Raw genomic sequence first — 20,228 nt, forward strand, 5'->3', positions numbered from 1 at the left:
ACCTTCCAGAGGAACTGGTGTTCAACCCGGTCAAAAGCCTTTTCCTGGTCTAGCGAAATGAGACCAGTATCAACGTCCAGTGATCTGGAGACTGTGAGGGTGAAGTTTTGATCACCCGCGCTGTTCGTTCACCAGACTCAGAGTAACCACGCAAACAACAGGAGTTCCCTGCAAGGGAGAGCTGAGCAGCAGTTCAAGCTTCCTCTGTCAACTCTGTTCGTCTGCTGCTCGCTCACCTCTTTTATTGGTGCAAACAGAATGGGTGTCCCAACAGGATTTCATAACTCATTGTCTTCTGACATCTTTACAAACTTCTCTAATCCTGACCAACAGGATACATCTGGGTGCTGAGCTTGGTTGTCAGCAGCTTCAGCACCTTTACGAAACACCCTCATGTTCTTCTTTTCTTATCAACATTCGTCAAACACTCAAAATCTACATACAATAGCATTTAAAGATAATACTAATAACAACAATAACAATAATTCTTGTCACATTTCCCTCCTGTTTATCGTTAAATGCGTCTAGATTTTCATCATCAGTATCACATCTTTACATTTTCATGAAATTTCAATGCATTACGTCATTTTCCTAGAAACAGCTGTTCAACATGTGTACGGCTGTGTTTTAACAAATAGCACATTGTGAACAAATTTTTTTTTGAGTATGTATGAAATCCTATAGTGTAATAATGTTCATTAACCATCTGTACCATCCCTCCTGTTGAGACATGGCATGGCCCATGGCTCACTAATGCTGCCCATTTATGCATATTCCGGGGAAGGATTGGCTTGTTTCCTATGGTTAACAGTCCTTTATCATCCAGTTTGGCTCCTCGCTTCTTCCACGTGGCCTTTTCCTTTTCTGGAGCACTTTGTTGCATTTCTTTTAGAATATCATTATCTGCAGGTTCTAGGCTAAATGATTCTTCCTCATCATTATCAAGAAGTGTGTTGTTATTTGCTGCAGCCTTTGCGGCTCTGTCAGCAAAGGCATTGCCTTGTGAGACTGCGTCTGTGTTGTTAGTGTGTGCAGTGCATTTACATACAGCTATTTTACGTGGCTGCTGTACTGCTGCCAATAACTTTTTTAACAGTTCTGCATGCATGACCGGTTTGCCTGTCGACGTTTTCATCCCTCTCAAATTCCATTGTTGAGCAAACACAAACAACGTGGAAAATGCATATTGATAGACAGACAGTAAAACCTTTCTCATATAGATTAATCACAATTCATAGATCTGAAGAAAAGTTACAAAGAGCTCAACGGCTCCTCACAACAGCAAAACGACTGGACTCACAGACGTGCAAGAAGCTCCAGGAAGGGTCTCAACACAGAAAGGAACAGTCAGGTGTGGACATCGGTAACAGGTAACAGGGACTAAATGTGATAAAGGCTCATCTGAATTCTGCTGCAGGAGGAGAATTATTCAGCTCCTCTTGCAGAACCTCAAATTAACAGAGAAAAGATTTAAGATATCTGGATGGTGATGATTGATGATTGATGCTAAAAACCTGCTTGGGGTTTGGGTCTCCTCAGTGGTTGGGATCTAAAAGGGATCTGGACTCCTCCTCAGAACGGCGGCCAGGATAAAATGGGGTGTCCAGGGCGGCCAGGTGTATCTTCATCCTCTCCTGACCTTCTTTCTGGCTCTCGTAGATCTTCTCCCATGACGTCATCTGTGAGCGCCACAGTGCAGCTCTGGCTGTAAAGAACTTCACCAGCTCGGACTTGCTGCCTTTGGCTAAACTGAGGCCGTCTTTGACGATGAAGAAAACATCGATGCCGACGAACAGAGCGTTGAGTGCAATGAAGCCGGCTCTGGCTGCCCTGGCGAATCCTGCAGCTCCTCGGGCCGCTGCCTGGCCGATATCTGGGATATCTAAGACCAATTTACCTGCTCCTCTAGCTCCCTGCATCACGAACCGACCAACACCTGTGATCAACTCTTCATAATTGAACATTCTAAAAGTAGAAACTGTATCAACAAGTTCCTTAAGTACATCAGCGGTTTTCTCAAGTGAATCCAGCTCTACGGCCACGTTGGCTATCGCTTCAGCAAATTCTTCTAGAGTCGTTCCCTTCATGCCGACTTTTTCCAGACACTCGTAAAGAACTCCTGCATCCTTCATGAAGTCCTCAAGCGTTTTGCTGGCTTTATTTTTTTCCCTCTTGTTTACACCCACCTCGGTGAGGGTGGTGACAATGCTGTTGACTCCACTGGTGACTCCGAGGCTGATCCCAGCTATGGTCAGACCCAGAGACAATCCTGCAGTTACAGGACTCAAAGCCAAGCCCACAATGCTCATCACACCACCAACTGCCCCCACTGAGCTGCCTGCTATGCTGGAGATCCTGGCCCCCTTGTGCATCCTATCCATCTGACCAGTGCTCTCATCCAGTTTATCTAGAAACTCCAACATCCTGTCTCTCCGCTCATCAAACTCCTGGAGGAAGGTCGACGACAGATCGTCCTGAAACATGAACGCAATTCTGAAGTTCTGGTTCAACCTGACGAAGAGAAAAGTAAAGTCAGCCAGGGTGAACGTGCACAGCTGTGAATGCGAACTGTGCTTTCACTTTGAATCGGTGTCTTTTTCTGTGCTTCTAAGCTGATTTCCTGTTGAGGTTTTACCTGATAGAATGTAGCTGTTTGATGTGAGTCAGCATCTCCTGGATGTGGTCTTCAGACAAATCCACCGGCAGCTCTACGTTGGTTTCTGTGCTCCTTGGTGGACGCCAATCACTGAAAGAGCTGTGACGCAGAAACACCATGAAGTTAGCATCATGCTAATGCTCTGAGACACACCGCATATGATCCATCTCTCCATCTGGGTTAGGAGATCTGTTTCAGACTCTGTGGTGCTTCAACTTTGACATTTTTATTTATTTATTTATTTTACCTTTTTTCCATCTTGTCACACATCAGCTGGCTGATGATCATGTATTTGTTCAGCTGGAAGCACAGCACTTCCAAGTTTTGCAGTTGAGGAACAAAGAAGTCGTCTGTGTCCAGCATGAACATCAACCGGAGAGGGCAGGTTTGCTGAGCGGCAGTGATGATGTCCTGAACCAAATCCAGGCTGATCCCAGGGGGAAGGTGCAGCATGTTGTTGTTCTCTCTGAAGATGTGAAGGGAGGTGAAGGCCAGCTTCTCCAAACCATCCAGGAAATCATTAAGTTCCATCAGGCCGTTGAGAGTGGCCTTCAGCACCTCTGCCAGCTCCTCCTCCAGCGCTGCAAACTTCTCCTTCTTGGCTCTTTCTTTGATGTCCAACATCATTTCTATCTCCATCCCCCTCCCCAGGATCCATCTGGAGATCCTGTTAGAGAAGCTTTTCACCGTGTTGATGTGTTTCAGCGTATTTGTGGCGTAGCGACCCAAGACGGCCTGAAGATTTTTTCTGGAAGACAAAAGCAGCATTTCTGAAGGCGACCCAGCAGTTGAGGTCGGTTCTACACAGCAAACAGTCAAACCTTCTCAGTGCATTCATCTCTACTCCAAATTTATTTAAAACATCACACGTGAATTCTTGATCAGCCTGCTTTAAAATCACACGATCAATCAGTAACGTTTATGTTGACTGACTCGGTTCAGCACCAGATCCTGAAAACTTCCTGTTTGAGACTCGTTTAATCCTGCTGAAGGCCCGTAACATCGCCTTCCGATCGGGGGATGCACAAACCTACAGCACAGCCAGAGCTAACCTGAAGCGGGGTATTAAGAAAGCCAAACACGACTACAAGCTGAAGGTAGAAGGGCACTTCTCCAACTCCAACCCCCGATCTATGTGGCAGGGCATTCAGGTCATCAGCAACTACAAGCCCATCAATGCCTCTCCCCCTCAACTGACATCTCCTTCCTCAATGAGCTAAACAACTTCTATGCTCGGTTTGAGAAGGACAATCAAGAACAAGCGAGCAAGGTAGAGCTGACTGTGGCCACCAACCCTTAACTTTCTCTACCACTGATGTCAGAGCGGGACTGAGCAGGATCAATCCACGCAAAGCTGCGGGCCCCGATGGCATCCCTGGACGCGTGCTCAGAACTTGTGCTGCGGAGTTAGCAGGGGTCCTGACGGACTTATTCAATCTATCCCTGGCTCATGCAGTTGTGCCGACCTGCTTCAAATCCACCTCCATCGTGCCAGTACCAAAACATTCCACCCCAGCTTGTGTCAATGACTATCGTCCAGTAGCACTCACTCCTATTAACACAAAGTGCTTAGAGCAGCTGGTCTTGGCACAACTCAAATCCTGTCTCCCCCCAACCCTGGACCCCCATCAGTTTGCCTATCGTAAGAACAGGAGCACAGAAGATGCAGTCTCCACAGCACTGCACTCTGTCCTCTCACACCTGGACAATAAAGACACATACGCCCGAATGCTGTTCATAGACTTCAGTTCAGCATTTAACACTGTCATCCCCTCCAAGCTGATAACCAAACTCAGGGATCTGGGCATCAGCATCTCCATCTGCAACTGGTTACTGGACTTTCTGACCAATAGACCACAACGTGTGCAGTTAGATCATCACTGCTCCCCTACCCTCACTGTAAACACCGGAGTACCACAAGGCTCTGTGATGAGCCCATTCCTCTACTCCCTGTTCACCCACGACTGCAGAGCTCTACATGGTTCCAACACCATCATCAAGTTCGCAGATGACACCACGGTGATTGGCCTCATCAAGGATAACGATAAGTCAGCTTACAGGGAGGAGGTGGACCGCTTAGCTACGTGGTGCCACAACAACAACCTGCTGCTCAACACCAATAAAACTAAAGAACTCGTCCTGGACTTCAGGAGGAAGACGGACCTCCACCCACCCATCCACATCAACGGAGCAGCGGTGGAGCGTGTGTCCAGCTTCAAATTCTTGGGGATCCACCTCTCACAGGACCTCACCTGGACGACTAACTGCTCCAGTTTGGTGAAGAAGGCTCACCAGCGTCTCTTCTTCCTGAGGACTCTGAAGAAACACCACCTCTCTTCAGACATCCTGGTGAACTTCTATCGCTGCACCATCGAGAGCATCCTTACCAGCTGTGTTATGGTCTGGTATGGGAACTGCTCTGCCTCAGACAGGAAGGCATTGCAGAAGGTGGTGAAGACCGCCCAGCGAATAGCTGGAGCTTCTCTTCCTTCCATCGAGGACATATACAGGAGGCGCTGTCACAGGAGGGCCAAGAAGGTCTCTAAAGACTCCTGTCACCCAGCGCATGGACTGTTCACCCTCATGCCCTCTGGGAGGCGCTACAGGAGCCTCCGGACAAAAACCAGCAGGTTCAGAAACAGCTTCTTCCCCACTGCTGTCTCCCTGCTGAACTCCGACCCCTCTCACTTTACCTCCCTTCAGGCACAATAACCCCGTCTGGACTGACTGATTGTACATTCACTCTATTTGCACTATTTACATCTGTTATTTGCACTATTTACATCTGTTATTTGCACTATTTACATCTGTTATTTGCACTATTTACATCCGGTTATTTGCACTGCTTTCCATACTTTGCACATTTTTACCATATTTTATCATTATTGTATAGTTAAAACATTCACATAGTTAAAAACTGCATAAATAACCTCTATTGATCCTGTAGGAAATTCAGCACCATAGTTACAGCCTGTTTATATATTTATCTTGGTTGCAATGACTTTTATATATCCTTTACATATCTGAACTCTGTAAATACAAACATATAGATTGATATCATAAACATATATCATTGTGTGTATATATTGTATATACCCATCACAGTTTTATTCGCTACTTAAGCACTTCTGGTTAGATGCTAACTGCATTTCGTTGCCTTGTACTTGTGACATGTGTAATGACAATAAAGTTGAATCTAATCTAATCTAATCTAATCTAATTTCAGTTTCATTTTGAGTCAAACCCGCAGCAACACACACTTGTACTTCGATCTTTGTGAGGACATTCATGGACATAATCATTAGCCAGGTCCCTACCCGAACCATAACCATCACATCTAAGCTGTGACCCCTGACCCCTGACCTCTACATGAACCCAGTCCTAACCTCAGCCTTAAAATGGGGTCCTAACGTTTGGGCCAACATAGCAGCATATGTCTCAAACACGAAGGAAATATCTAAAATAAAAGTTGTGCGATTGTCATGAACAGTCGCGTCTTGTTTGGTTTGAACGCCTTTTATAAAAGTTTGTTGTCTCGTTCATCTAATGACACTTCATCAATCTGTCATTGCGATAATAAAGCTGCAACAACAATCCAGGTGTTATACGTGCCTTCCTGGTTTTAGTCTTGTTACTGCTCCCTCTTTAACGGCTTCCTTTTAAAGGTATTCTGGTATAAATGCAGTTAAAACAAATGGGATTGAATCGGAATAAAATCGCTCCCCAACGTGCGCAAAAGCTTTTTCAAGTTCTTTGATTCGAAAAAAGAAACGCGGAGCAAATGAAAGTCAGCTTTGGTGGATTCACGGAAGCTTCTGCGAGGTTTGGTTGCGTTTTTAAAGAATCTTTCAGAGAGTTCTGTGTGAGCAGAGTTCACCTGGTGGACTCCATGTTCCTCCTCTGATGGCAGAAGATCCCCTGAAGACCTGACGATCAGATGGGATCAGTGGTCGATCCTAAACCGATCAGGTTTACCTGTCAGCCTGTTTACAAGGGACAGGCCTTTTTACTTTTACTTTCTCTTTCACTCTCTCGCGTGACGCCTCAGCTTCAACACAATTGACCTTCAGATGTTTTCCTCTTTTATTGCATCACGTGACTTTGAGAGCTTCTGCTGGGCGTTTGTCTTTTCCTTTTCTTCCTTTTTATAGTCTCCATCAGTGATGTTTTGTCCACTGACGGATCTCCAAACCGGATCTTTTAAACTTGCTCTTTAGCGCCCCCTCTGGCGACCCTCGGTCAGCACGTGTCTCCAGTGACTGCAGGTAAGAGACTAAAGTCACCCCCATTAGAAAGATTTCATCAGCCACATCTGGATCTGTAGCACCCGGATAAGATCTCTATGGTGAGAAAAGTTTTATTTTAGTTTAATAATCCAGGTTAAACTTTCATATTTGTCATTAGTTTTCGTTTTCAGTTGTGATGTGATGTTTAAACTCCTCCTTCTACAGCTGACTCTGACTGAAAAGCACCTCTCTGAACCTCCCACTACACCTGTAGGGCCTGCACTGCTTCACTGGTGGCCCCTGGGTGCAGCAGACCCACCAAATCCTTCTAACACTGTATTTTCACCCCCTCCTTCATCCACATTTACTGAAGCACCATAATAGGGCCAGGAGATTAGTGTCCCTCCCTGCTTTCCATAGCCATTTCCTCTCCAGCCCCCAGCTCATCCCTAACCACAAAAGATGCCTTTCCTCCCCTTACCAGTCCCTCTTTCCCCAAATCAAATCAATCTTTATTTGTATAGCGTCTTATACAATTAAAATTGTTTCAAGGCGCTTTCAAAAATCCCAGGGCCTGACCCCAACAAGCAACAGTGGCAGGACAAACTCCCCTTTAACAGGAAGAAACCTGGAGCAGGACCAGGCTCATGTAGGAGGAGAGGAGAGGAGAGGAGAGGAGAGGAGAGGAGAGGAGAGGAGAGGAGAGGAGAGGAGAGGAGAGGAGAGGAGAGGAGAGGAGAGGAGAGGAGAGGGAGACGAGATTTTGATTTTGATTTTTACAAAATACTTTAATTCACAAATTTACACAGGGCCACAAACGCCCTGTTTAGAAAACCCACAGAACAACAACAATAATAATAATAATAATAATAATAATAATAATAGTAATAATAATAACAATAATAATAGTAATCATAATAACAATAACAATAGTTATAATAATAATGATACCACCAACCACAATAAAAATAGATAAATAAATATTAAGAAATCAACAATACAATACAATTTATCCCACCAGGGGGTGTGCAAAGTGCAAAAGATCCTCTGTCACAGTGCATAAAACATTTCTGTGACACCATATGTCCTGGAATTTGCCGAGGTCGTTCATCATTTTATAAAACCCAAACTCCAACGTCAGCCTGCACCGGACATTACAGCGCCATACAGAGGCGGCCTCACTATCCCCAGTTTTTGAAATTTTGTTCTTCCTGGAGACGTAAATTGCCATTTTTGCCTCACCACAGATAAAATTCAGGAGTTGCCACTTGTTGCGAGCGGCTTTTGAGTTGTAACCTCCGCCAAAAATAAAAGTTCTAATAGAAAAGGTTTCCTTAAAACCATTAAAAACACCCTTCATGACATTAAAAAGTACAGTGAGCCTCTCACACTCACTGTACGCGTGGAACACAGTCTCTCGCCCGGAACAAAACGGGCACTGGTCCGACACAGCAGCGTTCATTCTGGAGAGGAGAGCATTCAAGGCGACAGCCCCATGTAGGATCCTCCACTGGAGGTCCCCGGTCCTTTTCTTCAGGGGCGGCTTGTAAAGGACCCTCCAGCAGGGGCGGGCTCCATCCCCTCCCAGTCGATCTGCCCACACGCTGGTGCTCCTGTTCGACAGTCCTCTCCTGTTTAGTACCCTCACACAGTCGTTGTATAGGGTCTTCTTATCGACTGCTACCAGGGAGAAGGTCTTTGCTGGTCTGAGGAGAGGACCGTCTAGATTCCCGAGGTGGGCAGCTAGCCTGATCTCCGGGAAGGGGTCCTCGCTGTCGGGTTCGGTCCCCTGGCCGTAGTCCTCAAGAATACGCCTCTCTCTCGTGCTGAGTCTGTTCCTCCATAGCCGAAGCACCCCCTCAGCTGCCTGGGTAGAGCGGATGCCTAACAGGGAACCCACTGCCTCCGCGCCCATTAGGTCTGGCCCTGCACTACGTGCTGGAGGAGTAGGGTCCGGGTCCGCCACAGTGCAGCCGTCAGCCTCGGCGGGGCTTCGGCCGAGACATCCAGCCTGGCTCCGTGCACCGTGGGTTCCCTTAGCAGCCAATACAGAGATTCAGAGCTGGTTCTTTTCTCAACTTTAAAAAGGGCCCATGCCTTAACAACACTCTGATAAAATGGAGGTAGCCCATTTAACTTTGCAAATTTAAAGTCAGTTAAAAACAGAGCATCATCCAGCCCCAAGTTACTCACCCGTCTGAAGACACATCTGGCCACATCTCTCCACATTAGGTCCGCTGGCCCTGTTAAAACCCTCTGTACAAACTGTATTCTAAAAGCGGCGGTCCTGCTGGCCAGGTGGATGAGGCCCTGTCCTCCCTCCTCTCTGGGCAAGTACAACACCCCCTGCTGGACCCAATGCATGCCATCCCAAAAGAAGGCCAGAACTCTTGTTTGCAGTTGTGCTAGTAGCCCCGAGGGTGGCTCCATGCAACTGAGCCGGTGCCAGAGCACAGAGGCCACCAGGTTATTGAGGACAAGAGTTCTGCCTCTGTACGACATGCGGGGGAGGAGCCATTTCCATTTTTGAATTTTTCCGTCTGCCTTTTCCAACGTGTCGAGCCAATTTTTCTTTTCAGTTTCTTCATCTCCAATAAAAACACCGAGGTACTTTAGGCCGTCCCTCCGCCAGGCGAGGTCCTGGGGAAGGACCGGCAGACCATTTGTCCACCTGCCAACGGCCAGGGCCTCACTCTTCTGCCAGTTGACCCTGGCCGCGGACAGGCGGTTGAATAAAACTCTTTAGACTTTAGATAAAACATCTACGTCCCTCTGGCTGCGCACCATTACTATTAGATCATCTGCGTAGGCAGATAAAACAATTTTTCTGTAAAAGGACGGTAAAAACAGGCCATCCACGTTTGCACGGATCCTAGAGAGAAGGGGTTCGAGGGAGAGAGCGTAGAGCATTCCAGAGAGGGCACAGCCCTGCCGGACGCCTCTACGCACTCTGAAGGGAGCACACAGGCTGCCATTGAACTTCAGCATACTCGTAATGTCACAGTACAGGACGCGGATCATCGCTATAAAGCCAGGGCTGAACTTGAACCTCTCCATCACCTTCCAGAGGAACTGGTGTTCAACCCGGTCAAAAGCCTTTTCCTGGTCTAGCGAAATGAGACCAGTATCAACGTCCAGTGATCTGGAGACTGTGAGGGTGAAGTTTTGATCACCCGCGCTGTTCGTTCACCAGACTCAGAGTAACCACGCAAACAACAGGAGTTCCCTGCAAGGGAGAGCTGAGCAGCAGTTCAAGCTTCCTCTGTCAACTCTGTTCGTCTGCTGCTCGCTCACCTCTTTTATTGGTGCAAACAGAATGGGTGTCCCAACAGGATTTCATAACTCATTGTCTTCTGACATCTTTACAAACTTCTCTAATCCTGACCAACAGGATACATCTGGGTGCTGAGCTTGGTTGTCAGCAGCTTCAGCACCTTTACGAAACACCCTCATGTTCTTCTTTTCTTATCAACATTCGTCAAACACTCAAAATCTACATACAATAGCATTTAAAGATAATACTAATAACAACAATAACAATAATTCTTGTCACATTTCCCTCCTGTTTATCGTTAAATGCGTCTAGATTTTCATCATCAGTATCACATCTTTACATTTTCATGAAATTTCAATGCATTACGTCATTTTCCTAGAAACAGCTGTTCAACATGTGTACGGCTGTGTTTTAACAAATAGCACATTGTGAACAAATTTTTTTTTGAGTATGTATGAAATCCTATAGTGTAATAATGTTCATTAACCATCTGTACCATCCCTCCTGTTGAGACATGGCATGGCCCATGGCTCACTAATGCTGCCCATTTATGCATATTCCGGGGAAGGATTGGCTTGTTTCCTATGGTTAACAGTCCTTTATCATCCAGTTTGGCTCCTCGCTTCTTCCACGTGGCCTTTTCCTTTTCTGGAGCACTTTGTTGCATTTCTTTTAGAATATCATTATCTGCAGGTTCTAGGCTAAATGATTCTTCCTCATCATTATCAAGAAGTGTGTTGTTATTTGCTGCAGCCTTTGCGGCTCTGTCAGCAAAGGCATTGCCTTGTGAGACTGCGTCTGTGTTGTTAGTGTGTGCAGTGCATTTACATACAGCTATTTTACGTGGCTGCTGTACTGCTGCCAATAACTTTTTTAACAGTTCTGCATGCATGACCGGTTTGCCTGTCGACGTTTTCATCCCTCTCAAATTCCATTGTTGAGCAAACACAAACAACGTGGAAAATGCATATTGACTATCTGTATAAATGGTAACATCTTGTCCTTTGCTTAGTTCACAAGCACGTGTGAGTGCGACGAGTTCTGCAGCTTGAGCAGAATAGGAGGAGGGAAGTGGTTTCGCCTCCACCACCTCAGTTGCTGTAACTACTGCATATGCGGTTCTAGTGCGTCAGTCATCCTTTCTCGATGATCCATCCACAAAGAGTATCCGTCCTGTAGTCAACGCGACATCACTAAGATCTGGTCGCGGCAGGACCGTAATGGAGACCTCATCCAGGCAGCGTCGCTGGGTTTAAGGTCGTGCAGCGACGAATCGTCAGATTCGGCTGAGACGGCAACACTGCCATGCAGGAAAGATGACGTGCGGGCGACAGGAACGCTATCTTACTTTGTAGCAGCAGTATTGACACTGCATGTGGAACTAGCAAAGTTAGCTCATGATATAGCACCACTCCTGCGGAGGCTTTCACTGCCTCAGACGCTGCCACCACCGCTTTAACGCATGGCGGGAGTGCACAAGCTACGGGATCTAGCTTGTGGGAGTAGTAGGCCACTGGCTGCCTCTTATCTCCGTGCTTCTGCAATAGAACTGAAGTCATAAAGTCACCCTTGCAGTCAACAACCTGCTCAAAAGGCTTCTGATAGTCTGGCAGCTTTAACACTCCAGCACTTACAAGGGCCTGTTTTATGTACAGAAATGCTTCTTCAGCTTCAGGGGTCCATGTTAACACATCAGTCATTGATTTGTTTTAATTTTTGTGACATCTTTTTCCAGTTCTAGTCATTGTTGAGGTGTATTAGAACCTTGCTGCTGTCCTCTATTATATCTCAGGTCACGTTGTTTCTTTTTGCAATCACGTTCCCAGTGTCCATAATTTTTACAATAATGACACTGATCATTTTCACGGGAATTGCCTCCTCCTCCCCTTCCGCCTCGGCCTCGGCTTGGGAAAGGATTGGCATTGAAAAACATGCCTGTTAATTGGTTCTTACTCTTTTGGCATTGTCTTTCAGCATGCATAGCATGTTGTTCATAGCGGTTTAGGTTACAAGTTCCGAAATCAACTAATTGTCTCTCTACCCAGGTTTTTATCTCTGATTTTGATCCCCCATGTATAGCTTGCTTTAAATGCTGTTGGTAGGGACCTTCTGGTTCTTCCGCATACGGAATTCCACTATTTTTTCGGAACACATCTTTCATTCTCATGCTATAGTCTTCAAAACTTTCGTCAGTCTTCTGTCTCGTGGCCGTAATGGCGCTGTAGTCAGCTCGTCTGGTAAAAGCAGTTCGCATGCGCTGGTACAGTCTGTCGAGTCTGTCATTTAGTTCTTGGCTGCCAGGCTGCCATGGTTGTTGAGTGGCTGGATCCACTGGGACCCAATCTCCTCTAACAGTGCCCCATTTCTTGCCATTTACGCACATGAGGACTTGCTGGGTTTCAGTACCGTTAGTATGGTAACTTCTTAGTAACTGTCTTATGTCTTGGATGCACGACTCTACGTCCATTTGGGGCGAGGTTATGTCATCACAAGCTTTCTTACAGTCTTCTGGAGTCCAGGTTCTATACCCCAAGATAGTGGGATCTTGACCCTGCACACCGGCTTGTGGGTTTGCAACCTGGATCAATGGGTACATCTGCACAGTGTTGTCCTGCATGTGGTAATTTCTGTACTGGGCTCCCGATGGAGAGGGGCCCAAAAAAGGATTAGTGTTTGAAGCAAGGGGGGCTAAGGCTCCGGGCGGGTCCAATGGGACCGCCTGAGGGGGAGCTAGTGGAACAGGAGGTGGAGGAACATACGGGGGAGGCACATTTATCAATTGACTCCTGCCTCCTGTTTCGTTGTCCTCCGCCCTCACGTACGCACTCAGCGATGGGTATAAGAAGTTCTTATTTTTCTCTTTTTCGTTTCTCTTTTTCTTGATTTTGTTTTTCTCTTGTATATTTTGATTCAGTGAGCCAGAGATGACATTGTGTCAACCCCACATTTACTTTTGGATGTTTCTTTCCATATTCTATTAAATCTTCTCTTAATTTTATAATATTGCCTGGCTTGCCTAAGTTACCATCCCAATCAAACTTAGTCATCCACAGCTGAACATATGAGCATGAACCTGGATATTTGTCTTCCATGTGTTTACATGATGCTGGGATTTCGAATTCAGCACCTTTTGTGGAATGCTGGTTGCCCATGTTTGCACTTTATTTATCAGTTTTTATGTACTTGGGTGGAGATTTCCGATCTCCCGACTGAACAACCCTCAATCCCTACAGGATATCTAGTTCAGTCCCTCCGCCGTGGCCTTATAACCCCTCTTTTTTAATCAGGAGAGTATACACCAAGCTTCTACCTCCGAGGAGGCGGGTGTATCTTGCCTCTGCTTCTCTCCCGATGACCAGGCAGGTAATACAGTGGTATATTCCGTGTAGCGCTTTTTGTGTCTTATACTCACTCTGTTGATTCTTTGGTTTCTCTCTGAGTTGTTTTGGTGCCTTCTTCCCATCACTGGAGATGGTCGCCCTGGGAGGGATGAAGACCGGCCTTCCGTCAACTCGTGATGAAAGGTCTTTCAATTCGGACGTCTTTTGACTCCGGCTGCGCGCAGACTTCGGCGTTTGGTCGTCCCACGGCGCTCCTCTCCAGGTCTTGGGATCCGGCTCGAACGACCAAATTTTGTGAGGGTGAAGTTTTGATCACCCGCGCTGTTCGTTCACTAGACTCAGATCAACCACACAAACAACAGGAGTTCCTTGCAAGGGAGAGTCGAGCAGCAGTTCAAGCTTCCTCTGTCAGCTCTGTTCATCTGCTGCTCGCTCACCTCTTTTATTGGTGCAAACAGAATGGGTGTCCAAACAGGGTTTCATAACTCATTGTCTTCTGACATCTTCTCCCATCTTAACAAACTTCTCTAATCTTGACCAACAGGATACATCTGGGTGCTGGGCTTGGTTGTAAGCAGCTTCAGCACCTTTACGAAACACTCTCATGTTCTTCTTTTCTTATCAACATTCCTCAAACACTCAAAATCTACATACAATAGTATTTAAAGATAATACTAATAACAACAATAACATTAATTCTTGTCACAATCCTCCGCTGTGTCATCGACATCTGCAGCAAGCTGGACGAGGGCAAGTACCTGATCCTGAAGGACCCCAACAAGGTGAGGCCCTGCCCGACCTGAGAAGCTGCCAGCAGGGGGCGCACTGGGAGTTAACGGCTTCATTCTGCGTCCTGCAGCAAGTGATCCGGGTGTACAGCCTGCCCGATGGGACCTTCAGTTCTGATGAAGAGGAGGAGGAGGATGAAGACGAAGAGGAGGAGGAGGAGGAAGGTGAGAACGCTGAACATTTTAAATGGACAAAAATGACATTTTGAACGCGTCACAAAAGCGGAATGTTTTTCATTTCAGACGAGGACAATTGAAGGACTCGGTGACCAGCAGCCTTCATCATCATCATCGTCACCTGATTTTGCAGCATCAAACCGAGTTCAAACTCATCTGAGGTTTATTTTAATTCTGCAAACGTGAACCATCATCAAACTCCAGATGATTCCTTTCCACCTTGAATAAAACCTGAATTGGCCACCTGAGATTTTTAGTTTCAACTCTTTTTTACTTCAACTTTTTTATCTAAAAATCAACTGCAAACATTAAAATGATTCATTTTTCTTTAAATATAATATTTAGTATTTTTCCGACTGACTTTTATTAGTTTTTATTCACAAGATTCCAATATTTTCCAGCACGAACAGCTCAGGAGAATCCTGTCGTATCTGGTCGATCGCGATGATGCTCAACTGTTCTGGGAACCTTTAAAATCAAAGAAAAGGATGTTTAGATTGTGAAATTCATTTATTCATCGTATAACCGAGACATCAGGTAAGAGGACGGGAGGTCGTGGAGCTGGGCGACGCCTGAGGCGGCTCCTCGGAGAGTGAGGTGTCCACTGGTCCCCGTCCCAACCACCCTCCGACAGAACGGATCACCCCGGCGATCACTCGCACCACCAGCTCTTCCTCGTCCTCCAGCATCTTTACATCCACGTTGAAAGAGGCTCGGGTGACACCTCAGTCCGACCCAAGTGGAAAACTGGGTCTCCCGTTCCTGCAAAGTACATCAAGAGGGCGGTTCTGAAGCAGATCAGTTCCTGTCCAGAGACGACCTCCTTGACCCAAGAATGGCACCTCCATGGAAACGGCCCAATTGTCTGGCAGAGACACTCCAAAGGCCCCAACATCTGCTCAGTCTTTGGTTCTCATGTTGCATGTTTCAGGTCAGCCGACGGCTCCTCACCTGCTCACTGGGGTCCCCCAAGGATCGGTACTGGGGCCGCTGCTCTTTGCCGAATACGCAAACTCGCTGGGGCAAATCCTGATTTATTTTTTTTTATATATCACAGTTATGCAGACGACACCTAGCTGTACTTGTCGTTACCCCCGGAAGACCCTTCGGTCTCAGACAAAATCTCAACCACCTCCAGCCTTTGACCTTGCTATAAGCAACCCCACATGCACCCCAGCTGCTGCTACGACCATGGTGATCTCAAACGCTTACGACTGCGTGGGACTTCTACCAGGAACACGTGGTGAAGCTGATTTGGTTGGTCTAGAATGTGGTGGTTCGTCTGGTCTTCAAGCAACCAAAGCGGGTCCACATCACCCCACCACTGATGGAGCTTCAATGTTTGTTCTGCTCCCTCCATCTCTACTGTTTACATCCCTCTTCTCTCACTCTCCACAGCTCTGGTGGTAGTTGAAACAGGTAGTTTAGGACTGTAAGCTGGTAGTTTATTCGCGTTGTTCTCAGCTCCATGGTGGCTTCATTGTGTCCCTGACTGTACTGAGGACAGAAGGGTCTCTAAATGACAAACTATCAAACAAAAGATGGAATATTTCAGATTTATTTGGAAGATAGACAGACAGTAAAACATTTCTCATATAGATTAATCACAATTCATAGATCTGAAGAAAAGTTACAAAGAGCTCAACGGCTCCTCACAACAGCAAAACGACTGGACTCACGGACGTGCAAGAAGCTCCAGGATGGGTCTCAACACAGAAAGGAACAGTCAGGTGTGGACATGTAACAGGTAACAGGGACTAAATGTGATAAAGGCTCATCTGAATTCTGCTGCAGGAGGAGGATTATTCAGCTCCTCTTGCAGAACCTCAAATTAACAGAGAAAAGATTTAAGATATCTGGATGGTGATGATTGATGATTGATGCTAAAAACCTGCTTGGGGTTTGGGTCTCCTCAGTGGTTGGGATCTAAAAGGGATCTGGACTCCTCCTCAGAACGGCGGCCAGGATAAAATGGGGTGTCCAGGGCGGCCAGGTGTATCTTCATCCTCTCCTGACCTTCTTTCTGGCTCTCGTAGATCTTCTCCCATGACCTCATCTGTGAGCGCCACAGTGCAGCTCTGGCTGTAAAGAACTTCACCAGCTCGGACTGGCTGCCTTTGGATAAACTGAGGCCGTCTTTGACGATGAAGATGATATCGATGCCGAGGAACAGAGCGTTGAGTGCAATGAAGCCGACTCTGGCTGCCCTGGCGAATCCTGCAGCTCCTCGGGCCGCTGCCTGGCCGATATCTGGGATATCGAAGGCCAATTTACTGGCTCCTTTAGCTCCCTGCATTAACCGACCAACACCTGCGATCAACTCTTCAGAATTGAACATTCTAAAAGCAGAAACTGCATCAACAAGTTCCTTAAGTACATCAGCGGTTTTCTCAAGTGAATCCAGCTCTACGGCCACGTTGGCTATCGCTTCAGCAAATTCTTTTTGAGTCGTTCCCTTTGTGCCGACTTTTTCCAGACAATCGTAAAGATCTCCCACATCCTTCATGAAGTCCTCAAACATTTTGCTGGCTTTATTTTTTTCCCTCTTGTTTACACCCACCTCGGTGAGGGTGGTGACGAGGCCGTTGACTCCACTGGTGACTCCGAGGCCGATCCCAGCTATGGTCAGACCCAGAGACAATCCTGCAGTTACAGGAGTCAAAGCCAAGCCCACAATGCTCATCACACCACCAACTGCCCCCACTGAGCTGCCTGCTATGCTGGAGATCCTGGACCCCTTGTGCATCTTATCTATCTGACCAGTGCTCTCATCCAGTTTATCTAGAAACTCCAACATCCTGTCTCTCCGCTCATCAAACTCCTGGAGGAAGGTCGACGACAGATCGTCCTGAAACATGAACGCAATTCTCAAGTTCTGGTTCAACCTGACGAAGAGAAAAGTAAAGTCAGCCAGGGTGAACGTGCACAGCTGTGAATGCGAACTGTATTTTCACTTTGAATCGGTGTCTTTTTCTGTGCTTCTAAGCTGATTTCCTGTTGAGGTTTTACCTGATAGAATGTAGCTGTTTGATGTGAGTCAGCATCTCCTGGATGTCGTCTTCAGACAAATCCACCGGCAGCTCTACGTTGGTTTCTGTGCTGCTTGGTGGACGCCAATCACTGAAAGAGCTGCGACGCAGAAACACCATGAAGTTAGCATCATGCTAATGCTCTGAGACACACCGCATACGATCCATCTCTCCATCTGGGTTAGGAGATCTGTTTCAGACTCTGTGGTGCTTCAACTTTGAAATTTTTATTTATTTATTTATTTTATTTATTCTGGGTTTTTTTTTACCTTTTTCCCATCTTGTCACACATCAGCTGGCTGATGATCATGTATTTGTTCAGCTGGAAGCACAGCACTTCCAAGTTTTGCTGTTGAGGAACAAAGAAGTCGTCTGTGTCCAGCATGAACACCAACCGGAGAGGGCAGGTTTGCTGAGCGGCAGTGATGATGTCCTGAACCAAATCCAGGCTGATCCCGGGGGGAAGGTGCAGCATGTTGTTGTTCTCCCTGAAGACGTGAAGGGAGGTGAAGGCCAGCTTCTCCAAACCATCCAGGAATTCATCAAGTTCCATCAGGCCGTTGAGGGAGGTCTTCAGCACCTCTGCCAGCTCCTCCTCCAGCGCTGCAAACTTCTCCTTCTTGGCTCTTTCTTTGATGTCCAACATCATTTCTATCTCCATCCCCCTCCCCAGGATCCATCTGGAGATCCTGTTAGAGAAGCTTTTCACCGTGTTGATGTGTTTCAGCGTATTTGTGGCGTAGCGACCCAAGACGGCCTGAAGATTTTTTCTGGAAGACAAAAGCAGCATTTCTGAAGGCGACCCAGCAGTTGAGGTCGGTTCTCCACAGCAAACAGTCAAACCTTCTCAGTGCATTCATCTCTACTCCAAATTTATTTAAAACATTACAGGTGAATTCTTGATCAGCCTGCTTTAAAATCACACGATCATTCAGTAACGTTTATGTTGATTGACTCGGTTCAGCACCAGATCCTGAAAACTTCCTGTTTGAGACTCGTTTAATTACAGTGTCAAACCCACAGACCCGCAGCAACACACACTTGTACTTCGATCTTTGTGGGGACATTCATGGACATAATCATTAGCCAGGTCCCCACCCGAACCATAACCATCACATCTAATCTGCGACCCCTGACCCCTGACCTCTACCTGAACCCTGTTCTAACCTCAGCCTTAAAATGGGGTCCTAACGTTTGGGCCAACATAGCAACATATGTCTCAAACACGAAGGAAATATCTAAAATAAAAGTTGTGCGATTGTCCTGAACAGTCGCGTCTTGTTTGGTTTGAACGCCTTTTATAAAAGTTTGTTGTCTCGTTCATCTAATGACACTTCATCAATCTGTCATTGCGATAATAAAGCTGCAACAACAATCCAGGTGTTATACGTGCCTTCCTGGTTTTAGTCTTGTTACTGCTCCCTCTTTAACGGCTTCCTTTTAAAGGTATTCTGGTATAAATGCAGTTAAAACAAATGGGATTGAATCGGAATAAAATCGCTCCCCAACGTGCGCAAAAGCTTTTTCAAGTTCTTTGATTCGAAAAAAGAAACGCGGAGCAAATGAAAGTCAGCTTTGGTGGATTCACGGAAGCTTCTGCGAGGTTTGGTTGCGTTTTTAAAGAATCTTTCAGAGAGTTCTGTGTGAGCAGAGTTCACCTGGCGGACTCCATGTTCCTCCTCTGATGGCAGAAGATCCCCTGAAGACCTGACGATCAGATGGGATCAGTGGTCGATCCTAAACCGATCAGGTTTACCTGTCAGCCTGTTTACAAGGGACTGTTTACTTTCTCTTTCACTCTCTCGCGTGACGCCTCAGCTTCAGCACAATTGACCTTCAGAAGTTTTCCTCCTTTATTGCATCACGTGACTTTGAGAGCTTCTGCTGGGCGTTTGTCTTTTCCTTTTCTTCCTTTTTAGTCTCCATCAGTGACGTTTTGTCCACTGACGGATCTCCAAACCGGATCTTTTAAACTTGCTCTTTAGCGCCCCCTCTGGTGACCCTCGGTCAGCACGTGTCTCCAGTGACTGCAGGTAAGAGACTAAAGTCACCCCCATTAGAAAGATTTAATCAGCCACACCTGGATCTGTAGCACCAGGATAAGATCTCTGTGGTGAGAAAAGTTTTATTTTAGTTTAATAATCCAGGTTAAACTTTCATATTTGTCATTAGTTTTTGTTTTCAGTTGTGATGCGATGTTTAAACAGCAGGGGGCGACAAACTCCACAGACAGGCTGGATGGCGCTTTCACACACACGCACTAACGCACACACACGCGTGCGTCTTTTTAAAACGTCACCAGAGGAAGAGGAGCGGAGCCTCTCCAGACTGACATTCCTGCTCTTCTCCGCGGGCGGACACAGATGGAGGCCGGCCTGTCTGCTGACATCGTGACCGCAGCAGCGGCTCCGGATCTCTGACTCTCCTGGTTGTTGTGTAATATCCCTCTTCTCTCTTTATTTAATTCTGCTTCCTGCGTGCGCCCGCATCTGAGCAGATAGAAGAGGAGGAGGAGGAAGAGGAGGAGGAGGAGGAGAACATTCATCAGAATTTATTCCCTTTTTCTTCCTCTTTCATGGCGCCCGGGCTGAAGGCGCGGGTCCGGCCAGGGTGTGATTCGGCCCCGGCGCGTCTGTCCATCCACGGCAGCAGCAGCAGCAGCAGCATCTCCGGCCGCGGCAGCACACGCACACGCACGCGCTCTTCGCCCTCTTCCTGCCGGCTCCATGTCGAGTGA

General features: G+C 46.8%; 2 protein-coding genes and 1 long non-coding RNA gene across 5 annotated transcripts; 1 reads left to right on the plus strand and 2 right to left on the minus strand.

The window, feature by feature from the left end:
* Nucleotides 1–1,172: 1,172 nt before the first annotated feature.
* On the minus strand, nt 1,173–19,303 carry LOC101064690 (uncharacterized). 2 transcript variants are annotated; one of them, XM_029836148.1, is made up of 5 exons: nt 19,256–19,303; nt 6,534–6,639; nt 2,904–3,404; nt 2,636–2,755; nt 1,173–2,511 (listed from the first exon to the last, which is right to left on the minus strand). In XM_029836148.1, exons 2-5 carry the CDS (start codon nt 6,545–6,547, stop codon nt 1,536–1,538), a joined length of 1,611 nt encoding a protein of 536 aa, XP_029692008.1. In that variant the 5' UTR covers nt 6,548–6,639; nt 19,256–19,303; the 3' UTR covers nt 1,173–1,535. The 2 variants fall into 2 exon arrangements, with proteins under 2 accessions (XP_029692008.1, XP_029692007.1); XM_029836147.1 differs by lacking the exon at nt 19,256–19,303 and having other exon boundaries at nt 6,534–6,886.
* LOC105419379 (uncharacterized) lies at nt 14,136–14,710 on the plus strand. The gene is made up of 3 exons (XR_966141.2): nt 14,136–14,279; nt 14,357–14,450; nt 14,529–14,710. It is a non-coding gene; the product is annotated as an uncharacterized lncRNA (long non-coding RNA).
* LOC105416216 (uncharacterized) lies at nt 16,005–19,288 on the minus strand. Of its 2 annotated transcripts, XM_029836146.1 has the most exons (4): nt 19,150–19,288; nt 17,761–18,261; nt 17,472–17,591; nt 16,005–17,347 (listed from the first exon to the last, which is right to left on the minus strand). In XM_029836146.1, the coding sequence occupies exons 1-4, from the start codon at nt 19,161–19,163 to the stop codon at nt 16,375–16,377; spliced, it is 1,608 nt and encodes a 535-aa protein (XP_029692006.1). In that variant the 5' UTR covers nt 19,164–19,288; the 3' UTR covers nt 16,005–16,374. The 2 variants fall into 2 exon arrangements, with proteins under 2 accessions (XP_029692006.1, XP_029692005.1); XM_029836145.1 differs by lacking the exon at nt 19,150–19,288 and having other exon boundaries at nt 17,761–19,143.
* Nucleotides 19,304–20,228: the final 925 nt, after the last annotated feature.

Source organism: Takifugu rubripes, chromosome 5 (genome assembly GCF_901000725.2).
Source record: "Takifugu rubripes chromosome 5, fTakRub1.2, whole genome shotgun sequence".
Lineage (NCBI taxonomy): Eukaryota > Metazoa > Chordata > Actinopteri > Tetraodontiformes > Tetraodontidae > Takifugu > Takifugu rubripes.

Excerpts from the sequence above, each read along its gene's own strand:
- LOC101064690 (XM_029836148.1), bottom strand. Across the intron at positions 2,756-2,903 it reads TGTGACAAGATGGAAAAAAG|CTCTTTCAGTGATTGGCGTC; the intron begins GTAAAATAAATA and ends TCTGCGTCACAG. Across the intron at positions 2,512-2,635 it reads AAACAGCTACATTCTATCAG|GTTGAACCAGAACTTCAGAA; the intron begins GTAAAACCTCAA and ends TCTCTTCGTCAG.
- LOC105416216 (XM_029836145.1), bottom strand. The coding sequence starts at position 18,281 with ATGCTGCTTTTGTCTTCCAGAAAAAATCTTCAGGCCGTCTTGGGTCGC. Across the intron at positions 17,592-17,760 it reads TGTGACAAGATGGGAAAAAG|CTCTTTCAGTGATTGGCGTC; the intron begins GTAAAAAAAAAC and ends TCTGCGTCGCAG. Across the intron at positions 17,348-17,471 it reads AAACAGCTACATTCTATCAG|GTTGAACCAGAACTTGAGAA; the intron begins GTAAAACCTCAA and ends TCTCTTCGTCAG.